General features: G+C 42.6%; 1 protein-coding gene and 1 long non-coding RNA gene across 3 annotated transcripts in view; one reads left to right on the plus strand and one right to left on the minus strand.

The window, feature by feature from the left end:
• Positions 1-15,128, minus strand: part of LOC144771586 (matrix metalloproteinase-20-like) — a 252,435-nt gene extending 237,307 nt beyond the window's left edge. For both annotated transcript variants that reach the window (XM_078655972.1, XM_078655971.1), the window contains exon 1: positions 14,689-15,128. In XM_078655972.1, the coding sequence (XP_078512098.1) occupies positions 14,689-14,880 (192 nt within the window). In that variant the 5' untranslated portion in view covers positions 14,881-15,128. The remainder of the gene's footprint in view (positions 1-14,688) is intronic.
• The window catches only part of LOC144771587 (uncharacterized), a 126,392-nt gene extending 105,604 nt beyond the window's left edge, over positions 1-20,788 (plus strand). The window contains exon 3 of the long non-coding RNA XR_013599370.1: positions 20,166-20,788. This is a non-coding gene — a long non-coding RNA (uncharacterized LOC144771587). The remainder of the gene's footprint in view (positions 1-20,165) is intronic.
• The last annotated feature ends 4,172 nt before the right edge of the window (positions 20,789-24,960 follow it).

Below are 24,960 nucleotides of genomic sequence, written 5' to 3' on the forward strand. Positions count from 1 at the left end.
AAAGCTCTATATTTATCCTCCGACAGAGTCAAGTGGAAGTCTGAATTGGCCTGGGAAAAGGACCTCACACACTGTTGGCCCATTCCTTTATGGGACAAATTATGGTTGAAACTGCATAAAACTTCTAGAGCAGCTAATGTCTCCCAAACCCTCTTTTTTATTTATAAACGTCTTCTCTTTACGCCACTGAAGTTAGCCTCTTTCTCCAATGAGCTCTCCCCTTCCTGTTGGTCATGTAATGGGAATCATGCCGACTTAAAACACATGCTTTTTGACTGCCCTTCCATATCTGGTTTTTGGCATTTGGTTTGGTCCCAGATTAATAAAAATGTTCATAGCCAAATTCCCTTCTCCATTTCTAACATCTTTTTAGGTTCCTTGTCTCCTTCTTGGCCTCACTCACTTCACACCCCTTCATTAATTGACCTCTTATTAGCGATTGCTCTTCATTTGATTACGTCAAACTGGAAACAAGCTGACAAAGTTACTTTCAGAGCCTGGTGGAATGGTGCATGTTTTCACCACAGACTAGATACACACAATGTTATCCCCATTTCTATGTCCATTAAAAGAGATCTTCTCTGTTTACCTTTAACCTCATATCTCACTGACATATCGTCCCCTCCTCCTAATACAATTACTACTCCTGATGAAGTTAGGAAACCTCCATGATACCTCCTATTATCTTATTATCTATATCCCAATGTCTATAATGTCAGGTGTAACTCCTTTTTCCTTTCCTTAATTATTGCATATCAGAGGTTTAATATAGTTTTACATTGTCTATTGCTATTTGTAGATGTTATATTTTCCTTTAATATTCAGGCAATTCCGTTTTGCTGCTACTGTTATATACTGATATTTCCCTCCCCTTTCTCCCCTCCCCCCTCTTTTTCTTACTCCCCCTCTCACTATCCCCTTTTTTACCTTCTTTATAATACACTAGTATGTAATTTGTTCCACTAATGTATAACATTGCTTTTTCTAATGTATTTTATTTATATACATTGTGCATAATCATATATGTTATACTCTTTTTTCATCAATACATTTTCACTTGAACTTAAAAAAAAAAGAACAGTTTTCCACGTCAAATAGAAACAGTGCAGCTAGCTCTGGTGCTTTTGTTATATTTAGATGCTTGTTCTTTGCTTATGTTCTAGTAAATGCAGTCTGCAAAACAATTCTGGGCAAATTACACACAAACGACACACACAATTGAGCTCTTTGGAACATACTGTATGTATTAAAATAATGAGAATATAGCTCAGATTTGTACATTTTTACATCAGAAACTCTAGTGTCTGGCTGCTCATACCCTCTTTCTTTTGCACTATTTAAGGTAGACGTGGGCGATCCAACAAATTAACAGGGAGAGATGGACCAGACCCGAGCCAAGGGTCTGGCTTGGCTCTTAAAGCCTGTGCATGAGCCAAACCCTGGAAATGTTTGCTATGTAAATCCTACATCAAACATCTTTGACATGTGGAAGCTTTAACATTAATATATCACATTATAGCAATGCACTGATAAGTACTTATTAAAATGATAGTTTTTAATCATAAGCCATTAGTGAACTAAGAGACAAGATAGTTGTCATGTAAACCCTAGAGGTGGCCCAGATTAATAAAGAGCAACATTATAATCTATTAAACCAAACACAACTGGTATTCTGAACTCACATATTTGAACGTTCGTTCATATGCAATAATTCAATAATAAATAAAATGGAGATTTGGTAAAGAAACTGCCTAATATAGCATAACTTAGGCAGTGAAGCTAAGATTTATCCAGGATTTATGGTTTCACTTTCTTCAAATCAGCCACCAAATGTGCATCTATTTATCTTTCCATTTTATGTTAATGCTTTGATTTTACCTCTTTGTGTATTTTTCTAAATTTTTTGTTTAGCACAAACTCCACAGTGACATGGATTCGTGGTTTGAAATGGCTTATAAAGGTCTTAATTTATTTAATAAATATAAGAATGCTCTTCATAACAGCAGGGGAGCAAACAACATTGGAAACAGCCACCTAGTGGTGGCTTCTCCTTCCGTAATGGCCGAGGAGTGTCGCCCCACAGAGAAAAACAAAATGACAATCAATCAATATAATTTTATTTTTCTTTGAGTGATTCTGATTTGTGTGCAGGGCGGGTGGGGCCATGACATGCAGATGATGGCACATAGAAGTGTGCATGTATGTTTGACTGGGTCCTAGGCCAGCCAAACATACGTACTTCTATTCCTCCAACATAGCAGTGTTTTACTGGGATGGAGAAATGCTGCAGGCTCACAGGCAGTGTCTGAGTGGCACAGCAGGCCGCTCAGACCTATCCTGGGGCTCCTCTACCAGATCAGCGCCAGGATTTCCTGAGCAACCTCTTCCGTCCCAGAAACTGCTGGTGTCCAAGGCTGTGGGTAAAAGGTACGTTTTAAAAAAGTATTATTTCCCCCACTGCCCGTCGGTCCCCCGCCCCCGCCCCACACCTTCGTATTGTGGTGGCCACCATTGCATCCACCTGCTCCTGAAGTCATACTTTTCCCTTCCAGAGGCCACCCCTGGAATGGTTATGGAAGAGCAGATGTACTGCTCCGATAACAGTGCATCGAGACAAAGCTTCCTTTAGCGTTAATGGTTTTTAAAGCTCGGGAACACTTTCTCTTGACCGTGGTCCAGCAGAGGGCCTCTGCACGTGGCAACAGAAGCATGGACCCTACAGGGAAAATATATTGCAAGCTATAGTTTTTCGACCACTGTGCCACTCTAAACAAAGACGCACCTTGTGCAAGTCAATACCGACCCTGCTCCTCATGAGAAAAGTCCATCCTGGACTATCAAGTGGGAGACCCTCGAGAAGAGAACACAAGTATTTCCCTGGCTTGTTATGGCCTTGCTATGCCTGGCATTGAGATATCGCTTGGCTTTTTGAAACTCTTATGCAATTTAGAACTTCTTTTCATGTTTTACTGTATTGAAGGTCGGTTTATTGTTTAGTGCTGTTTTGTATTATATTGAATTATTTGTATAGTGCCTCCATACTGTTGATGAGGAAGCAAATATCTCCTACTGATATTAGTTCCAATGCACCGTTATCAGAGTAGAGGGCTGATAATGTGTTGTTGAAGTTAGGCCTGTAAGGATCTATTTGGTAAGATGGTCAAGGTTCACAGATGTGCTGCAAACATAGGGCCTCATTAGGATGGCGGGCGGACTTTGCCCGCCCGCCATCCTTGCGGTAGTTGGGACCGCCCGCCATAAGGGCGGGGATCCCGTCGGCAGCATTAGGATGCGCCCGCCACAGAGGGGGGTGCATCCCACATTCCTACCATTGTGGCGGGCGGTGCACTTAGCACCGCCTGCCACAATGGCAGGAAAGCATGCTGTGCACTTCCATGCACAGCATGGCAGGCCCCCACACCCCATCGGAGTCCCTGGGGGCCCCTGCAGGGATTCTCCGCATGCGTCCACCGAGGTTTCCCCCGCAATACTAATATGGCGGGGGGGAAACAAATGCGGATGTCGGGCGGATTGCCCCCGCCAGGCTGGCGGTAGCCACCGCCAGCCTGGCGGGGGCAATCTGCCCGACCTCAAAATGGGCCCCATAGTGTAGTGAACTCGCAGTTGCACATAAGCATGAGGTTTTGTAGAAAAGTACAGAATTATTGCATTCAACCTTTGGATACCCTTATGTTTTTGGAGTGGTCTGCTTCAAACAAATACAAAACAAAGAAATGTCAATGCATTCCTTAATTTGAGGTGGCCATTAAAAGTGATCTGGCGACAGCCATCGTAATATATAATAATTTGATCATCTTGTCTGAAAGAAGAAGGTCTGGGTCATAGCCAAACACTATCAACCGAGTATTCAAACAACGCCCGCTGAATGCCGCCTGGTTCACCACAGAATTTTAAGTAGCCAGATGCTCCTGCAGATGCCTTGAGAAAACCTGGCGAAACCTGAAAACCATGGAAGCACCAAACAACCACAAGAGCACCCTGAAGAAATACCACCAGCACTTAAGAGACACCAAATGGCCCTTCATAAGAGACAAAGCCTAGACCAACGCAACCAACACCAAGGAACTCTTCAACATCATACAGCAGTTCGCAAAACCCATATGCGAAGCCACGGACGTCACACCTTCCCAGGAACTCTGCGACAAGCTCAGCTCCTACTACCATCGAAAGATCAAGGCCCTCTATGATAACGTCAGTGAACCAACGACGAGCACGACCACCTGCCCTCCGCCGCCGACAAGCAGACTATCACGTCCTGGGATCCTTCATCCATCGAACTCATCACAGCGACGGTGACGAAAACTCACTCAGTAGCCCCAACGGAGCACTGCCCACCGCACATCTTCTACAGGGCCGCCACCGTCATCGCACCTGAACTAGGACGCACCATCAACACCTCCCTCAGATCAGGCATCTGCCGAGATGACTGGAAACGGAAGGAGATTAAACCTCTCCTCAAGAAGCCAGCCGCCGATCCTACAGACCTGAAAACTACCGGTCCATCTCTCTCCTCCCGTTTGCGGTCACAGTCACAGAGAGACTCGTAAACGCACAGCTGACCGCCTTCATAGAAGAGAACTCCATCCTGTACGCCTCCCAGTCTGGATTCTGTAGCAACCACAGCACAGAGACAGCCCTCCTCACCGCCACAGACGACATCCACATGATACTTGACCAGGGACACACCATGGACCTTAGCCTTTGACACCGTTTCACATTGTAATCTCGCAGCCAGACTGCACGATGCGGGTATTCAAGGAACTGCCCTCGACTGGATCCAATCCTTCCTCTCCGGCAGAACCAAGACTCCCTCCCTTCCTCTCCAAACCCATGGAAATCAACTGTGGAGTCCCCCAAGGATCATCACTCAGCCCCACGCTATTCAACATCTACATGGCCCCTCTGGCAGCCATCGTCAAACAGCATGAGCTCAGCAAAGTATCTTACGCCGACGACACCCACCTCATCCTCTTGCTCATGAAGAATCCCAAAGAAACAAGACTCTGTTTCCTGGAAGGTATGAAGAACCTGATTCCTGGATGAAGGGCAGCTGCCTGAAGCTAAACTCAGAGAAGACAGAGGTCCTTATCATCGACCCCTGCACCTCCGCCTGGGACAACACCTAGAGGCTAACCGCCCTCAGGAGCCCACCCTCCCCCACAGACCACACTCGAAACCTCAGCATCATCCTGGACTCCTCCCCCTCCATGAACCGCCAATTCAACACCTTCCCCTCCACCAGTTTCAACTGCCTTCGCATCCACCATAAGACCTTCAAGTGAATCCCCGCCGACTGCAGAAGGACCGTCACCCATGCACTCGTTACGAGCAGACTGGATTACGGCAACGTCCTCTACACCGGTATCAACAAACTCTTCTACACAGACTCCAAACCATCCAGAATGCCGCAGCCTGACTAGTCTTCGGTTCTCCACGCCATGAACACATGACCCAGTACCTACGAGGCCTCCACTAGCTCCCTGTCAAGAAGAGGGTCACCTTCAAACTCCTCACTCGCGCCTACAAATCCCTCTACAACATCAGACCCAAATACCTCAATGAGAGAGTATTCTTCCACATACCCAAGAGGAACCTCCGCTCCACCGACCTCGCCCTTGGCAGAGGTCCCCCACATCCGCAGGAACAGAACCGACGGAAGAGCTTTTTCCCACATCGTGGCCAAAACCTGGAACAAACTCCCGATGAACATCAGACGCTCCCCAACCCTGCACACGTTCAGGAAGGACCTCAAGACCTGGCTCTTCAACTGATATGGAGCTGCCCCCCCCCCCCTCTCCGCCTCAGCCCCTTGAGACCCTCACGGGTGGATAGCGTACTATATAAACCCCTGATTGATTGATTCAAACCTATTATGATTAAGCATTCGGCTTCCAAATAGTGAAAGATGTCATTCCAGAACCTCTGGATCAAGGGGCATTGTAATATGACATGTGTGCAATTGGCTGTTTAAGGCAACGAAAGCACTGCCCCGATTGGTTGGGGTAAACCTTAGGTAGAAAAAGTGAGTTCTATAAAGTAGCCATTTACTAAAAAATAACATCATTTGCCAATTAGCCCCCCTTAATGTACTAAAGTTGAGATTATTAACTACTGACCACATACTTGCTGTGATTTCAATCTCCTCATGTATCCCCCAAGGAGAAGAAATAATTTGGAATTAGATGAGACATTTCAGCTATTTTCAGCCATCTATCATTCCTTAAAAAATCTTAGATTTTCTCAAAGCCAGCCTTGGCCTATTTTTGGGTAATTACAGATGAATATCTGATCCCAGATAGTGAGATAAGACGAGATAACAGAGTTGAGGAGTTGATTGTGGGGATAGAATATCTTCTATAAAAAGCTTGGCGTTTATGGAAAAACCACTGTATACACTTATACCGTACTAATTTAGGAGATTTACCAATTGTTAGTGGGCAGTGGATCTGATTCTATTTGCAGATTAAGTTAATAAAATAATTAATAAAAAGACCTGATTGTAATTCTGGCTTAAATCTGGACATATATTGTGCAAAATATGCAAACGTAATAATCCCTAAGATTAGGGAGAGCTAGTCCACCATTTTCCAGCTCCTCATATAAAGTGCAATTCGGTGGACCTTCTTCCCCCACAGAATAGATGTAAACATAGACTCTAATTTAGCAAAAAAATAAGTCATTAAAACACAGGGAATCGCAGAGAAAAGGAAATTTAACAGCGGAAGAGCAGACATTTAAATCAATGCAGCCCTGCCCAAAATGGTTAATGGAAGAGAATTCCACCAGTAGAATAATTCCTGGGCTTTTTGCAGAAGTGAGGCGAAATTTAAATCATATAATTCAGCAATTCGGGTCATAAAATAAACACCCAGATATCTTTTTGGTTTTGTATTTAGACAAGGGAGAATATTGAGATGTAAATCCATAGGTGCACCACCACACTGTATAATTTCAGTTTTTTTAAATTTATTTTATATCCGCCAAGCAATTCAAATTGCTCAAACATCTCAAAAGCTTTTGCTTGAACCTCCTTCTCAGGCTTTATAATGAGCATGATATCATCGGCGTAAAATTTCAATTTTGCCATAGTTGGCAGTGGAGGGCAAATATCCATACTGTTCCTAATGGCTAATGCCAATGGCTCAATAATAAAGTGGAATAACACCGGGGAAAATGGACAGCCTTGTCTTGTCCCCCGCTTAACCTTGACTTGGCCGACCTCCATGGCGTTGATGATAATGTTGGCTTCTGCATTCAAGTATCATTTCTGAACCAACCCCGTGATTTTAGGAGGTATCCCAAAATTAGCCCGAATAAAACATAAGGACGCCTTCTCGGCGTCTAATAAGAGGACCAGAGCTGGTATCTTCTGAGTCTCAAAATAATCATGTGCTTCCGCTAAATAATGCGTATTGGTGCCGCGCTGTCTCCCGGCGATAAAACCGTTTTGATCAGGATGGATGTTGTTGGCTAAAAGTTTAGTAATTGTTTTATAGTCAGAATTTAAAAGCGTGATGGGACAATAAGAAATAGGGTCTTCACTATCCTTACCTTTTTTTTAAAAACAGACTAAATTCCCATTTCTAAATGACAATGGTATTAACCCGCCATCTAAGATTGAGCTGGCCAACAATAAAAGATAATCTGAAGCGACGCTAGAAAATATTTTAAAAAATTCAGCCGGGAGGCCGTCTTGGCCACAGGCTTTACCATTCGGGAGATTCTTAATGACATCCCCCAGTTCTTCTTTTGTAAAAGGACTCACCATACTCATTTTTTCAACATCTGAAAGTACAGGCAATTCATGTCTCTGGAGAAAGTCTCTCAAGGATGTCATATCAATGGTCTGTTGTTGGCCGTATATATTCCTATAATGTTGTAACATTATATCCCCTATAACTCCCGGGTCATCAGAGCAGGAAGGAGTTATAGGACATCTCAATGCGGCTATCTGATTAGTTGCAGCCAGCTCCCTGGCCTGCCACACGAGGAACTTCCCGGTATAATTACTTTCTTCGTAGACCTTTTGCCGGTTGTGCTGATAAAAGCATTCACTATTAACATAATATTTTTCACTAAGATCAGGTTTAGCCTGTTCAAGCTGCTGTTGGTTAAAAACAGAGGGGCTACTGGAAATGTATCAAAGGACCTTTGCACTTTCTGCTCTAACATTTGCTTTTCTTCCTTAACTTTCCTTGAATTATCGGCATCTTTTCCAATGCTAATCCCTGTACAAAAGCTTTAAGCAAGTCCCAGACCAGATGAGGAGGTGCTGAGCCTTGATTTCGCTCTTTAATCTCTGTTTTAATAAGGAGCACCCAGTTCTCTACTAATGGATATTGCAGATTTAACATCCATCTTTTAGAAGTCATTATAAATTTACCTAGCTCTAACTCAAGAATGACCATCGCATGATCCGAAAATCCATTCTGAAGGATTCTCTGCTGACTGAATACGTGAAGAGGTACGAAATCTACCTGAGAAACAAGTATAGGCGATCTTAGTTGGAAATACTGCCCTCCATGGATCAAATATGTCCAAAGTCAAGCCGTAATTTTGTAAAACTTTTAAAGTTTTCGGTTTTAGCTGTTTTTTGGACATGGCTGAGGAGTAAATTATAGGGTTCATTAAAAAAATTGAAACCCCCCCCTATAGATCAGTTCACAAGGTACTTGAATTAAAGATTAAAAAAACTCTTCATATCGCATAGAATTATCCTCTACTGGGGCATATGTGCTAGCGAAAGAGAGTCTGCTCCCTAGTTTACAGGCACCACCATCCACTGATTGCTTACAAAATGAACTACCTCAGCCTGACGTTTTTTTGCTAAGGAAAATCACTGTACCCCGATGTGATGCTAATGAGGAGGAGAAACCCCTAGATACTGCCCAGGACCTAAACATTGGGAAATCTGCTAGTTTCCCCGCTGGTATTTGAGTCTCTTGTATGAGAATGACTGCTAGATTTTCTTAATCCATGCCTCAATGGCCCGCATTTTCTTATTTTTATTAAGGCCATTAACATTAAAAGAGACCACTTTTAAGATTTCCTTTTTATCCATTTACAGAAGACAAGATAGCATCCAAGCAGCCTAATAACATGGAAATGTGCTAAAAAACTCTGACATCAGTCAATGGCCCTATCCGAGGTTTAACGAAATATGGGTCTACTAATAATAATTGGATACATCTGGATTTAAAAAATGGATTTCCTTTTTCCCTAATGCTCCCTTTTCCACCCCCTTGACTCCACCCTCCTCCCATATTTACCATGAGCAGACCACCATCCCTGCTCACACCTAACAGCCTATCCGCCCGCTTTTACTGGCACTGTGACTTTTTGCCAAGTGCTACCGGTCTACCTACCCCCCTGACGAAAAGAAGAAAACAGATGTGAACAGAGAAAGCAAAGAGAAAAGAAAAAGAGGAAAGGCAATAGATGACAACCTGCCTGAGAAGATGTACTAGAAGAAGGAAGAGCACCAGGAGAAGACACCAAAATAAGGGATGGAAAACATTTGTGAACTCATAACATTAACACTGTGACCTTATATTCTCACTATAGAGTCAACGGGCCATTAGGATTTATCCAATGAAATTTGTTGCAGTAATTCCAGCGCTTCCGGGACATTACAAAATACATTAAATTTGCCTTTGACTAACACTTTTAACTTGCTTTGTTGGGCAATCTTTGTCTGCACCCCCTGTTCCTTGAACAGATGTAACATTTTAACAAACTCTTTCCGCCTTTTGGCTGCGACATTTCCGGGAAGATGCGACAAAGTGAAACCTCTGTCAAGGTGAACTGTTGCTGTTTGATGGCCTTAGTTAGAATGTGTTCCTTAACCCAGAAATCACTAAAATTACCCAAAATAGTCCATGGAAATTTAGCATTGGGAGGAAAATGTGCTAGCACCGATGTGCTCGCATAAGAGTCAGATCACCATTAAACTCTGGGAGGACATTTTTCTAAATAAATTAATCAACCCATTGTAGAGTCTGCTGGCCCTTGAGGCCCTCTGGAACAGCCAGAATGCGGAGATTAGTGCGTCTAGAATGATTCTCTAATTCTCCAGTTTCTACTCCATTTTTAATTTTTCCTTTTTTTATTTTTTATTTTCCCATCAACATCAGATTTACAAGTTCATGATACATTGCCAGAGAAACAGAAACCAAAAAAAAGAAAGAAAAAAAATATAATCTTACAATTCAGAAAACATTATCATCAAGTTTAAATCAAATAAAACATTTTTTCCAAAAACACAAAGAGCTTTAGACTGGGTAGAGTAAGCTAAAAATGGGAAAAATTCATCTTAGAAACAATAGAAAGCCATCATTAAGAAATATCATATATTCTTAATTACGTTTGACTTTCCCCCTATTTCATATTAAATCTCTCCCAGCCTCCTTTTCCATTCAATTATTGGGGCCCATATCCTCTGTCCGGCCTCTTTTTTTCCCTCCGTCTTTTTTCATATAGGGCCATTTCTAAGATATATATGGCCAGTACACGAGAGATCCATTGCTGTAATATTGGGGGGTTAGGATCCTTCCAGAGTGTGGCTATGCATAGTCTACTGAGGGTCATAGCTAAATACAGAAACTCATAGTGAAGAACATCTACACCCGCCCTCACTACACCCAAAATCATAACTTCATCTGTCAAAGTTAAATGTATCCCCAGAGAATCGGCGAAAAATTGTTCCAGAGATTTTTTATAGATATCCAGAGAGGGGCATGATGCAAACATATGTATTGTATCTGCTTGCGTGGATTGGCACCTCGGACAAATGCCCCCCTTATTTCCCCCCCACTGCGCTATTTTATGAGGAGTGTAATAAAGTTCAAACATAGTCTTATAGTGTTGAGATTTTAGATTTGCCACTCTTAAGACCGACTTTGACAGTTTTAATGACTTCTCTGCCTCATTTCCTGTTAGACCTAGTTTGATTCTCCACTTCTCATACATTCTATCACAATCATCCTTTTTATATTTACAAATTTCTTCGTATAATTGCGAGATGGAGGATCCCCCTTCATCCCTTACACGTTCCAACAGTTCGATTCTTTGAAAATTCATGTCTCTTCCCTGTTTCTTTAACAGAACTGACCTCACTTGTAGGTACTTAAAGAAGTCTCTGCGCCCTAGGTTATATAAGTGTTGTGCCTGCTCAAAAGAGATCAAACCGGTTTTCCCTATAAGGTCCCCGATAGTTTTAACCCCTAATGCATCCCAGCCCCTCATAACTGGGTTGTGAAATACCCCCGGCAGTGATGGGTTCCCATACAGAGGGGTATAATAGTTCATTCTCCCTAGTTTTAATTTTCTCCTTATCCCAGACCAGACTGATCTTGCGGCCACCAAGGTCTTAAACCTTACTTTTTTGTGATAACTCCTCTCCTCATATGTGAGTAGCCATTGATTAGAGTTTTTCACTACGAGTTCATATACGTCTGGGACACCATCACTGCCTCTCCATCTGTCTATAACACTCCCCCCAGCATACCTCTGGTGTATTGCAGGACCGTTGCCCAATAATATGCCTTACAGTCTGGTAGCGCCAGCCCACCTCTTTCTCTTGGGAGTGACAGAAATTTTTGGCTGCGGAGTGTTTTGCCCTTAGCCCAAATAAATCTATGTGTCACCTTTTCTAGCTCCCTGAACCAGCTATTATTAAAGATTAGCGGTATGGTCCTAAATAAATAAAGCACATTTGGCATAAACACCATTTTAATAACATTTCAACGACCAATTGTTGTTAGGTGTAGGTTATTCAGTTTGTCAAAATCAGTTTTGGCCTTATCTATAATGGGGCTTAAGTTCTTCAATACCACTTTAGAGAGGTCTGAGGTTATGCGAACCCCCAAATATATTGCTGTCTCTACCACTCTTGGATCGACTAAAGATATTTTCTGATTTATTACTACTTGGGTCTTGTTTGTATTTAGTTTGTACCCAGACAGTCTCCCAAATGCAGCCGCTTCCTGTTCTATTTCTCTTAGGGCTGACATTGGTTCGCTTGATGTTATGGCCAAGTCGTCCGCATATCCTAGTATTTTGGTTTCATGACTGTTCAATACTATGGGCAAGATGTTTCTGTTCTGCTCTATCCTCCTAATGAATGTATCTATATATAGAGCGAAGAGTAGCGGGGAGCAGGGACACCCTTGCCTGGTTCCTCGTCCAATATCTATTATACCACTCAGCTCCCCCATGGTTCTAACCCTTATTCTTGGATTGTGGTATAAGGCTTTTAGAGCTCCCACATAGCCCTCCCCCAGGTTCAGCTTCTCCAGTGCAGCCCAAAGAAATCCCCTCGAGACCCTATCAAATGCCTTCTCCGCATCTAAGAGGATCAGCGCCATAGGGTCTCGTGAGGATGCCGTGCCATCAAATAAAGTAAGCACTCTTCTGACATGTTCCGCTGTTCCTCTCCCAGGGATAAACCCGTGCTGCCATGGAGAGACGATCTTACCAATTACTGCTCCTAGCCTATTTGCCAGCATCTTTGAGTAGATTTTCACATCGCTGTTCATTAGACTTATAGGCCTATAAGACCCAAGATTGGTTGGGGGCTTATCTTTTTTCAGAAAGACTATCATAGTTGCCTCTCCCCATGACTCCGGAGGTATCGCACCCTCTTGTATATTTACAGCCAACTCATATAGTTCTTCTTCTATCTCGGCTAAAAATGTTTTGTAACACTCCAAGGGTATAGAGTCTGGGCCTACTGCTTTACCAGATGGTAAGTCATAAATTGCCCTCTGTATTTCTATTTTATTAAATGCCATCTCCAATGTCCCCCTGTCCTCTGTTGTTAATTTCTCTGGTCTGACACTCCCAAGATACCCCTCTATATCCTCGATAGATGCCATATAGTCAGCTTCATATAACTTCTGATAATAGTCCCGAAAGCTAGCACATATACTCTCGGGTGTTGTTGCGACACTTCCGTTCTCAATCCTGATCTCAGAGATATCCCCCTTGGTAGCAGCCTGCCTTGTTCGAACAGCTAGCATGCGGCCTATCTGCTCACTATACTCATATTGATCCTTTCTCCATGCCAAATACTTCCCTGCTGCTTTAGACGCAAATAGCTCCCCAACCGCTGCCTTAGCCATAGCAAGCTCATATGTTATACTAACAATATCCTGATTCGCCCTGATTGCGCTGCTAAGTTCATGTTCTAGTCTAGCAACTGCCCTTATTCTCGTTTCTACTTCCTCCCTCTCTGCCTTATTCCGCCTAATTGAATATCTGATTGTCTCCCCCCTTATACCTGCTTTCAAGGTATCCCACACTACTGCAGGTGGAGCAGAGCCTTTGTTTAGTACCAAAACATTTCTCATCCATTCTTTCATTAGGGCGGTATACTCTGAATCCTGTAACAGGGCTCTCTCAAATGTCCAATTTGTCACCTTCTTTTGTTGGGCAGTGGTTGTCATATCTAGGATAAGCGGGTTATGGTCGGACATTGCCCGGGGTAGTATGCTAATCTTTGCGGTGGATGCTACAACTGGTGATACCAGAAAATAGTCTAACCTTGCTAAAACCTTATGAGGGGCAGAATAATATGTACTACCGCTCCCTAAGTTATTTTGTAGCTCCCATATATCTACTAGACCATTATCACAGTTTCTACTCCAATGCTTTTCTCTGGCCCCGGAAGGCAGCGACTTTATTACTCATAGTTGAAGCTTGTTCCTCCAATTGCGAAATCCTAGTCTCGGCCTCAAGAAGCCGTGCCAGGACCTGAGCCATGCTCTCTTCAATTTTAGTTAAACGAGCGTGGATTAAAGCAATTTCAGCGGATTGGGGGGCTTTCAGCTCTCGAATCTCCTCCAGAATCAAGTTAAGGAGACTCTTGGCGTCCCATTGCATGGAGAAGGATCTGTTATCCTGGGAGGAATTCTGGCCTAACTTTACACTGCAAAGCCTGTGTGTCAGAGGATATAGATTCTACTGGGATCGTCAAGACAGCGTCTTCAGGAGTAGATAGACCAGATGAGCTCCCCCCAGGAGAAGGCACAAGCAGAGAAGGGGATGGCGAGGGAGAGTGATGGCCATCCAACGGATCCTTAAGACTCCCATCCTTATTCAAATCCAAAGAATTGTCAACTAGAGGGTGCCCCTTCCCTGCCGCCTCCTGCTCTGCAGATGACAAACCTGGCTTAGCTTTGAAAAATAAAGGATACTTCTTTGAGATCCTTGGTTTCCTCAGCTGAATCGCCCAGCGTCAGACTCTTTAATTTGGTCAGATCTGATGGGATGGAGTTACCTGCCCTAGAAGAGGTAATGGAGAAAGGGCTAATGCTTGAATCAAGGTCAACAGAAGCACCTCCAAGGTGGTCTTGTTTAGCAGCCTCAGAGCTTGCCATCTCAGCATTTTCAGTATTCAAATCAAGATCTTTCCTAAGAGCTGCCACGCGGTTTGCCTGAGCAGCAGCCTGACAACTCGTTTTTTCACCCTTTGACCCAGGCTTGGGGAATCACAGTGGGCTGTTACAGTTTCTTTAGCTCCTTTTGTGAAATTTCACATAATGTAGTTATCACGCTGGTCCCTTAACAAGGCGGCCAAAATGAGTGCCTGGGATCCCCAACAACCCTCAACCAAGTGGCATAGGGAACCCCCATGCACTGGTGGGTAGAGAAAACACGTGCACTTACCCCCTCTTGGAGAGAAACCTGGTGGTCCCAATAGCATAAAGGGAGAAAAAAGAAAAAGAAAGTCTGCAGCTCCAAGGAGAACAACGCCAGCACTGCAGGAAGTATCCCGGAAGTATCCAGGCTCGTGGAGCCAGTTAATAGCCTCAGGTCATAATTGAGCTGAAATGGTGTCAGCATGTTGAAAACTAGCATGTTGAAAACAAGCTATAACCATGTAGGCAGTGTAGGCACACTTGGTAAATTCATGGTTATTCAGGTGAGTAGAAAAAGTGCACTCCGGTGCTCACGCTACTCTGATCCAATGCAGCTCCATTCGTGGAGCTCAGCGACTCGGCTGCATCCGCGGTTCAGCTGCTTCCCGCATCTGATATCAGCTCCGACTGCAGAAGAGGGGGGAGGGGGGGCTACAGTGTACTCAGCCGGTAGCCTGCATCTTGTGTGAAAGCACCTTCACAAGCATAAGAAACATTGTAGAAAGTTAAGGTCCAATGCAGTGGATGACTCAAACCGAGAAACACATTGCTTTAAAGGTCATAGGGAGAGCCACAGATGAGTTTGCACCTGCATTTTGGATTCTCTTGTTTTATTTATTTATTTATTTTATTTATTGCGATTTTCTATAGCGCAAACTTTACCCGAAGGTGTCAGAGCGCTTCACATTAGAATCAGTTGCAAAACATGCGTTACATAAAAGATACAAACAGAAAAAATTGCAAATGTACCAGATGTAAAGTCACACAAGGAGGAGATACAAACAGAAAGGAAAATTGCAAATGTACAAGTAGTAAAGTCACTCAAGGAAGAGATACGAATGGATATATTCTAAGAGTCACATAGGAATGGTAGATAGTACAAAGGTCTACTGCATATACTAGTGATTAGAGTTATCTCTATATACATATATATACACATAGTAGATTTTCTCAGGGAAAAAAAGCAAAACAAAAAAACAGAAAAGCAGAGTTCCATTAAGTGGGGTCGGATGGGGGATGCAGTCACAGCACCAAGGGAGGATGGGAGGGATACAAGGGTATGGAGAAAAGGCAAATCAGAAAAGGGATGAAATGTTTGAGGATCGTCAAGGGGGAAACGAGGGAAAAGGGTAAAAAACGAGGGAATGGACAAGATGGTGAGTCGGGGTCCAGAGAAAAGCAGCCGAGAGCAGCAGCAAAATGTCAGCCAGGACAAAAGCAAAAGTAAAGAAGTCCATGAGAGTCCGTGGCGGGAAAGGGGCCATCTCCAAAAATGGCTGGATGCACAAAAGTCACCAAAGTCAAGAGTCCAATGATGAACCCAGAGTGCCCTCTGGTTCGGGGCCCTTGTGAGAGCAGTGCTTGCCCCTGGTGGTGAAGGGAGTCAGCAGGAGTTGGGTGCCTGGTGATTTGTGGTGAGTGTGTGCGCTGTAGCACTGGATTGCGCGCACGGTACTCACGAGCAGCAGGGGCGGCTTGACTCTCCTCCTCGCCCGGCGGCCGGTGCCGCAGTCATCTCCGTTTTCGCCCGGGGCCGCCCAGACCTTCATCCTTCGATGGACCACGGCAGGCGCCTCCGGCAGCTAGAGGCCCTCGGCCCGGGGGAGAGGTATCTGGACGGGAGGTAATGCCCAGCGGTGGGGGGGAGGCCCTTGGGGTCCCTTCTTGTGATGTCTGCCGCCTGGACTACGCGTGTTGGAAAAGAAAGCATCACGTTGCTGGGGAGGTGCTGCGAAGGCAGACGGTGTGGCTGTGGGAAGGGCCTGGGATCCACATGGGGCAGCGGGTCATTGTTGTTGGCGTTAGCGGCCCCGGCGGCGCCCCCGCCGGCCGCGGGCTCCGACATCCTGCCGTGGATGCTCAGGTGGGCCCCGGGGCGGCGTCATGGGGGGCTGAGGTCCGCGGGCGCCCTCCAGTTTGAATCATCTGCTCCTCTTGTGGCCCCGGCCGGGGGCATCCTTTCCACGAATTTCGCTGCTCACCTGCGTTGCGGGTGCTGTACCGGGGTCCAGACTGGACCAAGGCAATGGTGACTTTTAGTATTTAAGGGAAACCTGGGTACTGGAACCTATGACATGTGAGATCATTATATGTAAAAAGATAATTTTGTGAATTGATCAACTTGTGACAAAAGGGGGAGATTAGAGCGGATGTATGACATTACAACGCATGCTTTTACATCGCATGCTTTTACAACGCATACCATTACAACGCATAGTGCTTTTAGGCGCTGGATAGTGAATTGTTTCATTTACTATTCCAACTCCAGTCCCCGTGGATATTAGGGAAGGTGTTGGATAGTACATTAAACCTATTCCCTATCCTAGAGCGCCCCCCAGCGCAATGCGTTGTAATGGTTTGCGTTGTAAAAGTTGCGTTGTAAAGGCACTGCGTGGTAAAAATGGCGTTGTAAAGGTTGTTTACCGATTAGAGCCAATGGTAGCATAAAGATTCCTTACTTGGTTTGAAAGATTTGGGGGGCAGATGCTTTAAGCTGAGTTTTCACCGTATTTAGATTGATGTAGTTAGTAACCATCCAATGGTCTTACGTTTATCTGTAGTCTATCTGTGATGCCAACCCTTGGTGGCAAGAGCTGAACGTTCATGAACCACTTAAATGTTGAAGAACTCAAAGTGGTATAAAGAGAGAAGCAGGCCAATAGAAATACACTGGTTAGATAAAGTGAATATGCTCAATGGGGTCCATCCAGGAGCAAATAAAAAGCAACTGTCCAAGAGGCACTGATAAAAACAGAAAAGAGTGGGATGAACCCAGGAAGGAAAGTGGAGCAACCCACCAAAAGACACCATAAGGAATAGGAAGACACCAAACAAAGACACTCTTAATCTTTCTGCCCTTTACCTGGATTCCCATACTGCTAAGGTAGGATGACAGGGTAGGTCAGGCTATGGGTAATTAGGAAGGATTGCAGTCTGGCCATGTGAACCAAAAGTGAAAACAAATCAAGGGCTAATGTTCACCATTGGGGCACTCTATATATATAATTTTACACCAAAGCCCATATTTATCAATATTTCATGCAATTCAGCAATTCACCTTGCTGTGCTGCATGAAAGGGATAAGTCAGGAATGTGCCATACTGAACAATATACGGCGCATTCCTGTCTTCTGCCTGCGCTGGCATACAAACTGCTGCCAGGGCCAATGCAGATATCCTTAGCCCATGGTGCAAGGTGCCTGCGCTGTTGACAGGATTGTTTTTGTGCAGGAAGGTGCTTCTTTGTGCACAATATCAATCCTCAGAGGCATTTTCCTCTTTCCAAGGGTGCTGCAGAAAGAGGAAACAATGATGAGAAATAAAGATATTTCTCCTCTTCGCACCTCAGTTGGGGAGGCATACAATTATGATGCATTGCCAGGTCTACCAGTGCTGGTTAATCTGTGAATGTGTCAGAATGCAGGGGTATATGCGTGGGAACCTCCATGCCTCTATGCTGCAGAGTAATGCAAGTCAGCAATTTGCACTGCCTTGCATTATTCTAGCTTTATCAAACCATGCAGGAACATGCAAGGTGGCAATGCGTGGCTTGATAAATCTCATTTAGGTTTTACAGCCTCCACAAAGGCAATGTAAAAGCTTGATAGATATGGGCCCAAATGTAAATAGAGTCATACACAAAAAGAACGTTACACCAGCATAGCAACTTATGTACAGAATTTAGCAAGGCCTATGCTGATATTAGCATTGTGATGACCAGACTCATGCTCTAGGACCTGATTCCCAAATCAGACTCCTCTACAAGTGTGACAAGGCAGGAGGTGGAGAAAAGGAAAAAGTCCAGGCCATCAGTTCTTCCCTTCTTTCGGGGTGGTTGCACAAGCTTTTTTCTGAAGAGTATTACTGAAAGCACTCAACACTATGATCTTATTTTTAGAATTTTTACTATAATAGTATATAGAGTTTTCCCATATTGGACTCCATTTTTCAGTCTGAGGGAACAACAAGGTTTCCAAATTAGTCAAAGCTTTGTTTTTTCTGTTTTCTACTCCTGTACCTGGATTACTTTGAGTTAAGGGTTTTGGGATTTTGTGCTGAAAGCCCACCTGACAAATAGTAAATTAATGTTGTTATTTATTGAGTTTTACTAACTGCATTTTGTATTATGAATATTCTTGTTTCATGAAAGTTTCATCTTTAGTGTTGAAATGTGCTGTACTTTTTCACATGATTATTGCCAAGGTCGTGGTTTGTCTCACTTCCTGGAGGGCTTAATGTTAGCATCACCAGGAATGGGACTTTAGCTCCAACCACATGTTGGGAGTCAGGACTACAGGATTGGATGGGTAGATATTGTTTGCTTACACCTAAAGAGTACTTGTGTTGCACTCCTGGTGGCTAAACGTGGTCACTAGGTATAAATGCAGGGACGAAATGGCTTGAACTGCAACCTTATCACCTGCAAATGCATTTGAATGGTTATTGTAGTGAAATATAGGTAATGAAATTGGGTTAAGGTAGTGAAATCCTGTCTTCCCTGCCTGCCAGATACATAATTTCTTATTTTAGTTTAACATGCTTCAGCGTTTGCCACAACAGTAATAATAATTATTGAATATATTGTAGATTTATATAGCGCAGCTTATCACCCGTGAGGGTAACCAGGCGCTGCCCATGGGCACGGGAATGATTAAGATTATTATAATTAAAGGTAAATGGTACATCATTTTCAGCACCACCTAGAGCTCCTAAGGAAATATTGCAGGGTTGCACGAGAAAACCTACATCAAGGACCAAACAGCGAAGGTGGAACACTTCACAACCAATGTATGGTATGCCACTAATCTTGACCTATGCAAGACTTTGCTCACATATGGGTAACCAGGCGCTGCCCATGGGCACGGGAAACATTAAGATTATTATAATTAAAGGTAAATGGTACATCATTTTCAGCACCACCTAGAACGCCTAAGGAAATATTGCAGGGTTGCAAGAGAAAACCTACACCAAGGACCAAACAGCGAAGGTGGAACACTTCACAACCAATGTATGGTATCCCACTAATCTTGACCTATGCAAGACTTTGCTCACATGAGATAAACTTTGCAAACAGCTATTGTACTCTCTGTCTTGCTGTTGTCACGTAGCATAGATACATTCAGAAGGTCCTCTCCCTCCAAAAGCTATTTTAAAAGGTGTGAAACAAATTCAATGGGAGAATCACTTCAGGTGGTTTGGACCCTCATGATTCCATCTCTTTCTACAACCACCTGACTCCAAGTAATTAGCTGAAAACAATGACATGAAAACTCATGTTGTGAAACTGACCACTGTTTATGTATTAAATGTGCTTATTAATTATGTCACTTCGTACGTAGGTAAATGCATTTTTTGAAAGTGCCTTAATGTTAAGTGAGTTCACAAAGCCGATATGATGTTTTCGTAGGCCTGAAATGCAAGTCCCTGGAAACTCTCACTTTAGAATTAACAGGTTGAATTGTATGTATGCTGTGTAATCTGCTCTTTCTCATGTTTTGTTTTGCAGGTGTAGAAGCACTCTGGTTGGATAAAATAATGTCTTTGTTTTATTAGTTAGGTAGTGAGAGAAGAGGTTACAATTTTGTGCTTGAGTAGATAAAGGAAGGTCGTTGTGCTTCATACAGGAGAAGGCGTGAAAACCAAGGACAAATTGTAAAAAGGAAGTTACACCATCGCCACAGTGGAAAAATACTTTCAGGACTTTACCCAGAGCAGATGATTCGCATTGCAGCCTGGAAGTGCTACCTACGGATAACTGGTTGTTGGAGTTAGGGATAGGGCCACACTTCTTCTTTGCCTTCAGAGAGAGAGCATCTTAGAACAAGCTCTGTATTTGTAGCTTTATAGTACATGACTCATGATCGTGGAGAGACTTCTTAGGAAGACTCGAGATGCTGACACCTTTTATCCTTTCTTTTGAAAATGCTTAAGTAGGGATGCCATCTTAGTGCTAGAGTAGGTATAGATTTCACCCACCAACCCTCGATGCAGGGAAAATTGGACTCATGCTTCCTGATCTTTTGTATCTTACTTCTTGAACTAATTGTACTGTTTAAGTTGCATCATCTACATTGGATGTGCAGATTTGGCGTCATGCTAATTCCTATGTAATTCTACACCCTTGTGTTGAGGTGTCTCTATGTTCACTTGTTTTTGACTTTATAATAAATCTAACTAAACTTACGTAGTTGTCCTTGGGTATTATGTATCCAAGAAGAGTATTGGCTAATTGATTGGTCTCATAACAGCTTTTCTCCCCTTCACACGTTCTTGCTGCGAAAAAGAACCATTGGATTGTGACTCTAGAACAGGTCTAGAACTTATGGGCCCAGCCCTTTCACACTCAATCCCCCGAAATGTTCTCATTTGTCCAGGAGAAACACATAGAATCTGCAGTTACAGTGGATCTCAGTTCTTTTTGGGTTGACAGTTCCTCTCAACAGCCCTATCAAGAATACAGGGACATTTTTAAGGAGACATTAAACTTGCCCACCTCACTGCAAGTTTGAAAAGTGTGGCACAAAATGTCACAAAAGTGATACATCATCTAGCAGGAAATTAAATATATCCTTAAATCCTTCCAGTGTATATACATTGAACAGGGAGATAAGGGAGGGGAGAATGTGGGGACGGCACCAGTGCACCTGCTACGTTTTCGGTAGCAGAGGGGCCTGTGGCGGAAAATCCCTCAAAATTAATGAGGGTGCAATGAAGGTAAGTAGGAAAAATATTTTCCATGTCCTAAGAAAACATGGTTCCAAATACAATTTTGCATTTAATGTCGGTTTGTATGTTTTTGTACAGGTAAATTCTAGAAATGTGTGAACGTTACAGATTCCTATAGTACTTAACCCTAATTCATAGTGAATCCATGAAAGTCCGACCTTTCCTTAACACCAAGGTATATGTTTACCTGAGTACCTTTCTGGATTTTAACTCTCATGTTTGATGAATGGAGCCATTTGTGCTTAAATAAGTCATACCTGGTCCCTGAAATGACATGCAGCAAGTCTGTCCAGTGACCCCCTCAAAAACAACATTTTATAGTATAGCATTGATTTCCATAAGTCATATGATACAATGTAGCACTAATAAATCATTAACACAAATTTACATAAACAACTTTACATATAACTTTATTTGGAAATGTTTATTTTCACATGTAATATCACAAAAGAAATTCTCGTTTCAGCAAGGTTGTCATAAGAACTTCAGGAATACACGTTAATACAATTGCCAGATAAGTATAAATAAAGTGAGGGAGAGTCGATTACACATTTCTGCTTCAAAACATTGATTCTTGCACTTAAGGTCCCATAATAAAGGTTTCGCATTTTCAAGAGTAAACAATAGCCAAAGTCAGGAATTGAATGCTGTATTCTGAACATAAGACCTATTAATGCCATTGATAACTGAACAAATACAATCAAAAGGATATCATGCAGAGTGTAAAAATGCAAAGAAATCATTAGTAGTAAAGGCAAATGAAGTAATGAAAATGACACTTTCACATTCATATACTAAATTATAGCAAAACACTTATCACAAATAAAATATGTGAGAAATGTCTTCTCTTCTCTGCCTGTAATTTCATATAATATTGTACAGCTAAATGGAAGGATACCTTTCAGTGCAAAAGAGCCTGGGTTTACCTGTCAGTGTACTTGGGTTTTACTGTCTATGATTCTTATGAAGAGGGTTGTATGACATCACCATACATGCCTTTACCTAGCATCCAATAAAGAGCATGCCTTACAATGTACTGACTTTGCCAAGCCTGCCTTTGCAACAACATGTTTAGTATGTATAAGGTGTGTGTGTGTTTATATATATATATTGTATATATATATATATATATATATATATATATATATATATATATATACATATATTGTATCTACATAAATACAACATATATTCAATGTGTGGATGGAAATGGATGCGTGCTGAAGGTACAAACTATATGTAGGGAAGTATATGTGGCTTTGGAAGCAGGGAACCTGGATGGAGTCTTTGAGCTGGTTCAACATAATGTGATTCTGGGCAAATCACATAATTTTCCCATTCCTAACAAAAATTTGTCTGACCTTGTTTAATTTAAACTAGTGCTTATGTTAAGCACTCTATTGCCTGTGGCCAAGTTCATTACGTATAAAAATGCAACAAATAACTGCAACAAATAAAAAAGATATGTTTTGTTACACATTCGGACTATGCACCACATCAATGTCTCATTGCAGTTTGAATGTACAAAAAATGGGGGCCAGTTTTATTTTTGTTTACAAATTTGCTTCATATTTTGTTGCACTTTCCAGCTGGATAAACATAAACCCCAGAGTTCTAACCATGGAAATGCTGACCTGAATATCTGCAGTCCAGCAATACCAAATGTGTGTGTGGTTTCCTAGATATTGTTGTCTGCACAATCAATGATGTAATATTTACGCAGAATTGTGGCAGAATCACTGTTTACAGCACTCTGTTAATTTGATGACAGATATCAAACTCAGTTATATATGAAGAATAGTTCAAGTTCAAAAGACCTTTATTCTAATTTAATAAAATTCATAAAAGTACCACATTAAAACAGTTCAATTACATAACAAATACAAATTACAAAATACATGATTATTGGAAATCTAATACATCTCTCATAAGACTTTTTTCAGGGGTTTTCCATCATTTTACGTATACGTGTTATCAGTCTCAAAAAATTGCTAGTGCGATAAATTAGTTTGTCTGTATCCAGGGAAAGTAGCATTGAATAGGACTCCCCTAACGAAAGGGGTCTATGTTTTCTAAAATAAGGAGTTAAAAACCAATTAATGTACTTTAAATAAAATTTGCAGAAGAATAGAAAGTGCAAATCATTCTGTTTACTAATACCATCACACGGACATAGATTGTAATGTGTTGTGTGTTGGTAACCCAGGGGAAAGCCCAGGGAAATTTCACTGAACCCGCCCTTAGCCGAAACAACAATGATCTCTCCCAATTAGTCATGGGTAAGGTGAGGTAAAGAGCGAGTGGTCTCCTGCATAGATCATTCCTCATATAACTCACAACAGTTGATTTAAGGATTTAACTTTCCATTCGTTCAGAATTATAAAGTGCATACAGTGCTTGTTTGACCTCAATTTTATCTTTGGGTTCAATCCTACTTGGGTCGGAGAAAAGATCTCCCCTGTTCACGGCACTCAATGTTTTTAGAACTCCCGCAAGCCAAGGGATCGCCATGCCATGGTCACATTTAAGGCAATCTTTTATAATATTTTGCGTTAAAATAGCTGAGTTATTCCTCCAGATCCTAATCCAGAATAGATCTGGTCTAGATCTAATGAAATCACATACGTAGGGGAGGTTTAGTTCCTCGTGACAAATAAATTCGGAAGATGAGATTGGGGCACCCAGTATTTTTCTGCAAAATCGACCTTCTTCTCGCTGGATACTTGGATTTTTCCCAGATCCCCAAACCTCAGCCCCATATGTAGCTACGGGTAGGCACTGTAACCTAAACATTTTTTAAATAGCTCTGGTGGCACCTATTTTCTTTGGGCGGGACAAGCTCAAGATAGAATTGGTGGCTTTCGAGAACTTGCCCATGGCGTGGGCCGAATGCCCACTCCATGAGCCGTTCGCAGCGAAAACCAACCCTAAGTACGGAAATGTAGTTACAGATTCCAATTTGTCTGTCCCTATATGTATGGTGTTGAGCTTTCGTTTCCCGGGTCCACATGGCATAATAAAAGATTTTTTTTAATTTACACGCAGGTCTAAGCCCTCCATATATTGAACACAACTTTTAACAAGTGAACAAAGGGCATTTGGTGTTCGGCCCATGAGGACCGCATCGTCTGCGTATAAAAAAACTGGCAATGGTCGCCCCTGGATTATTGGTACGTCACTAGTCCTTTGTTTTAGGGTTTTGGCCAAACCATTAACCCCTTCGACGCTCATGACGAGCTGGGCTCGTCATGCAGTAGCCTCCTGCTACGCTCATGACGAGCCCAGCTCGTCATGAATAATGGTAATCATGATTTTCCAGCACAGGGGAAAAATCCCCATAGCATTCAAAAGGTTAATGTAAATAATAAACAACAGGGGTGCTAAAACGCACCCCTGTCTTACCCCTCTACCAATGTTGATGGTTCCAGAAACTTCTCCACCCATCCCAATCCTAACTTGTGCTTTGAGGTCGGTGTGGAGGTAGGCCAGGAAGTTAACAAGAACCTCATCCAGTCCATAATTCAAAAGGATTGCCCATAGTTTAGATCTATTCACTCAATCGAAGGCGGATGAGA

Source organism: Lissotriton helveticus, chromosome 8, assembly GCF_964261635.1.
Source record: "Lissotriton helveticus chromosome 8, aLisHel1.1, whole genome shotgun sequence".
Classification (NCBI taxonomy): domain Eukaryota; kingdom Metazoa; phylum Chordata; class Amphibia; order Caudata; family Salamandridae; genus Lissotriton; species Lissotriton helveticus.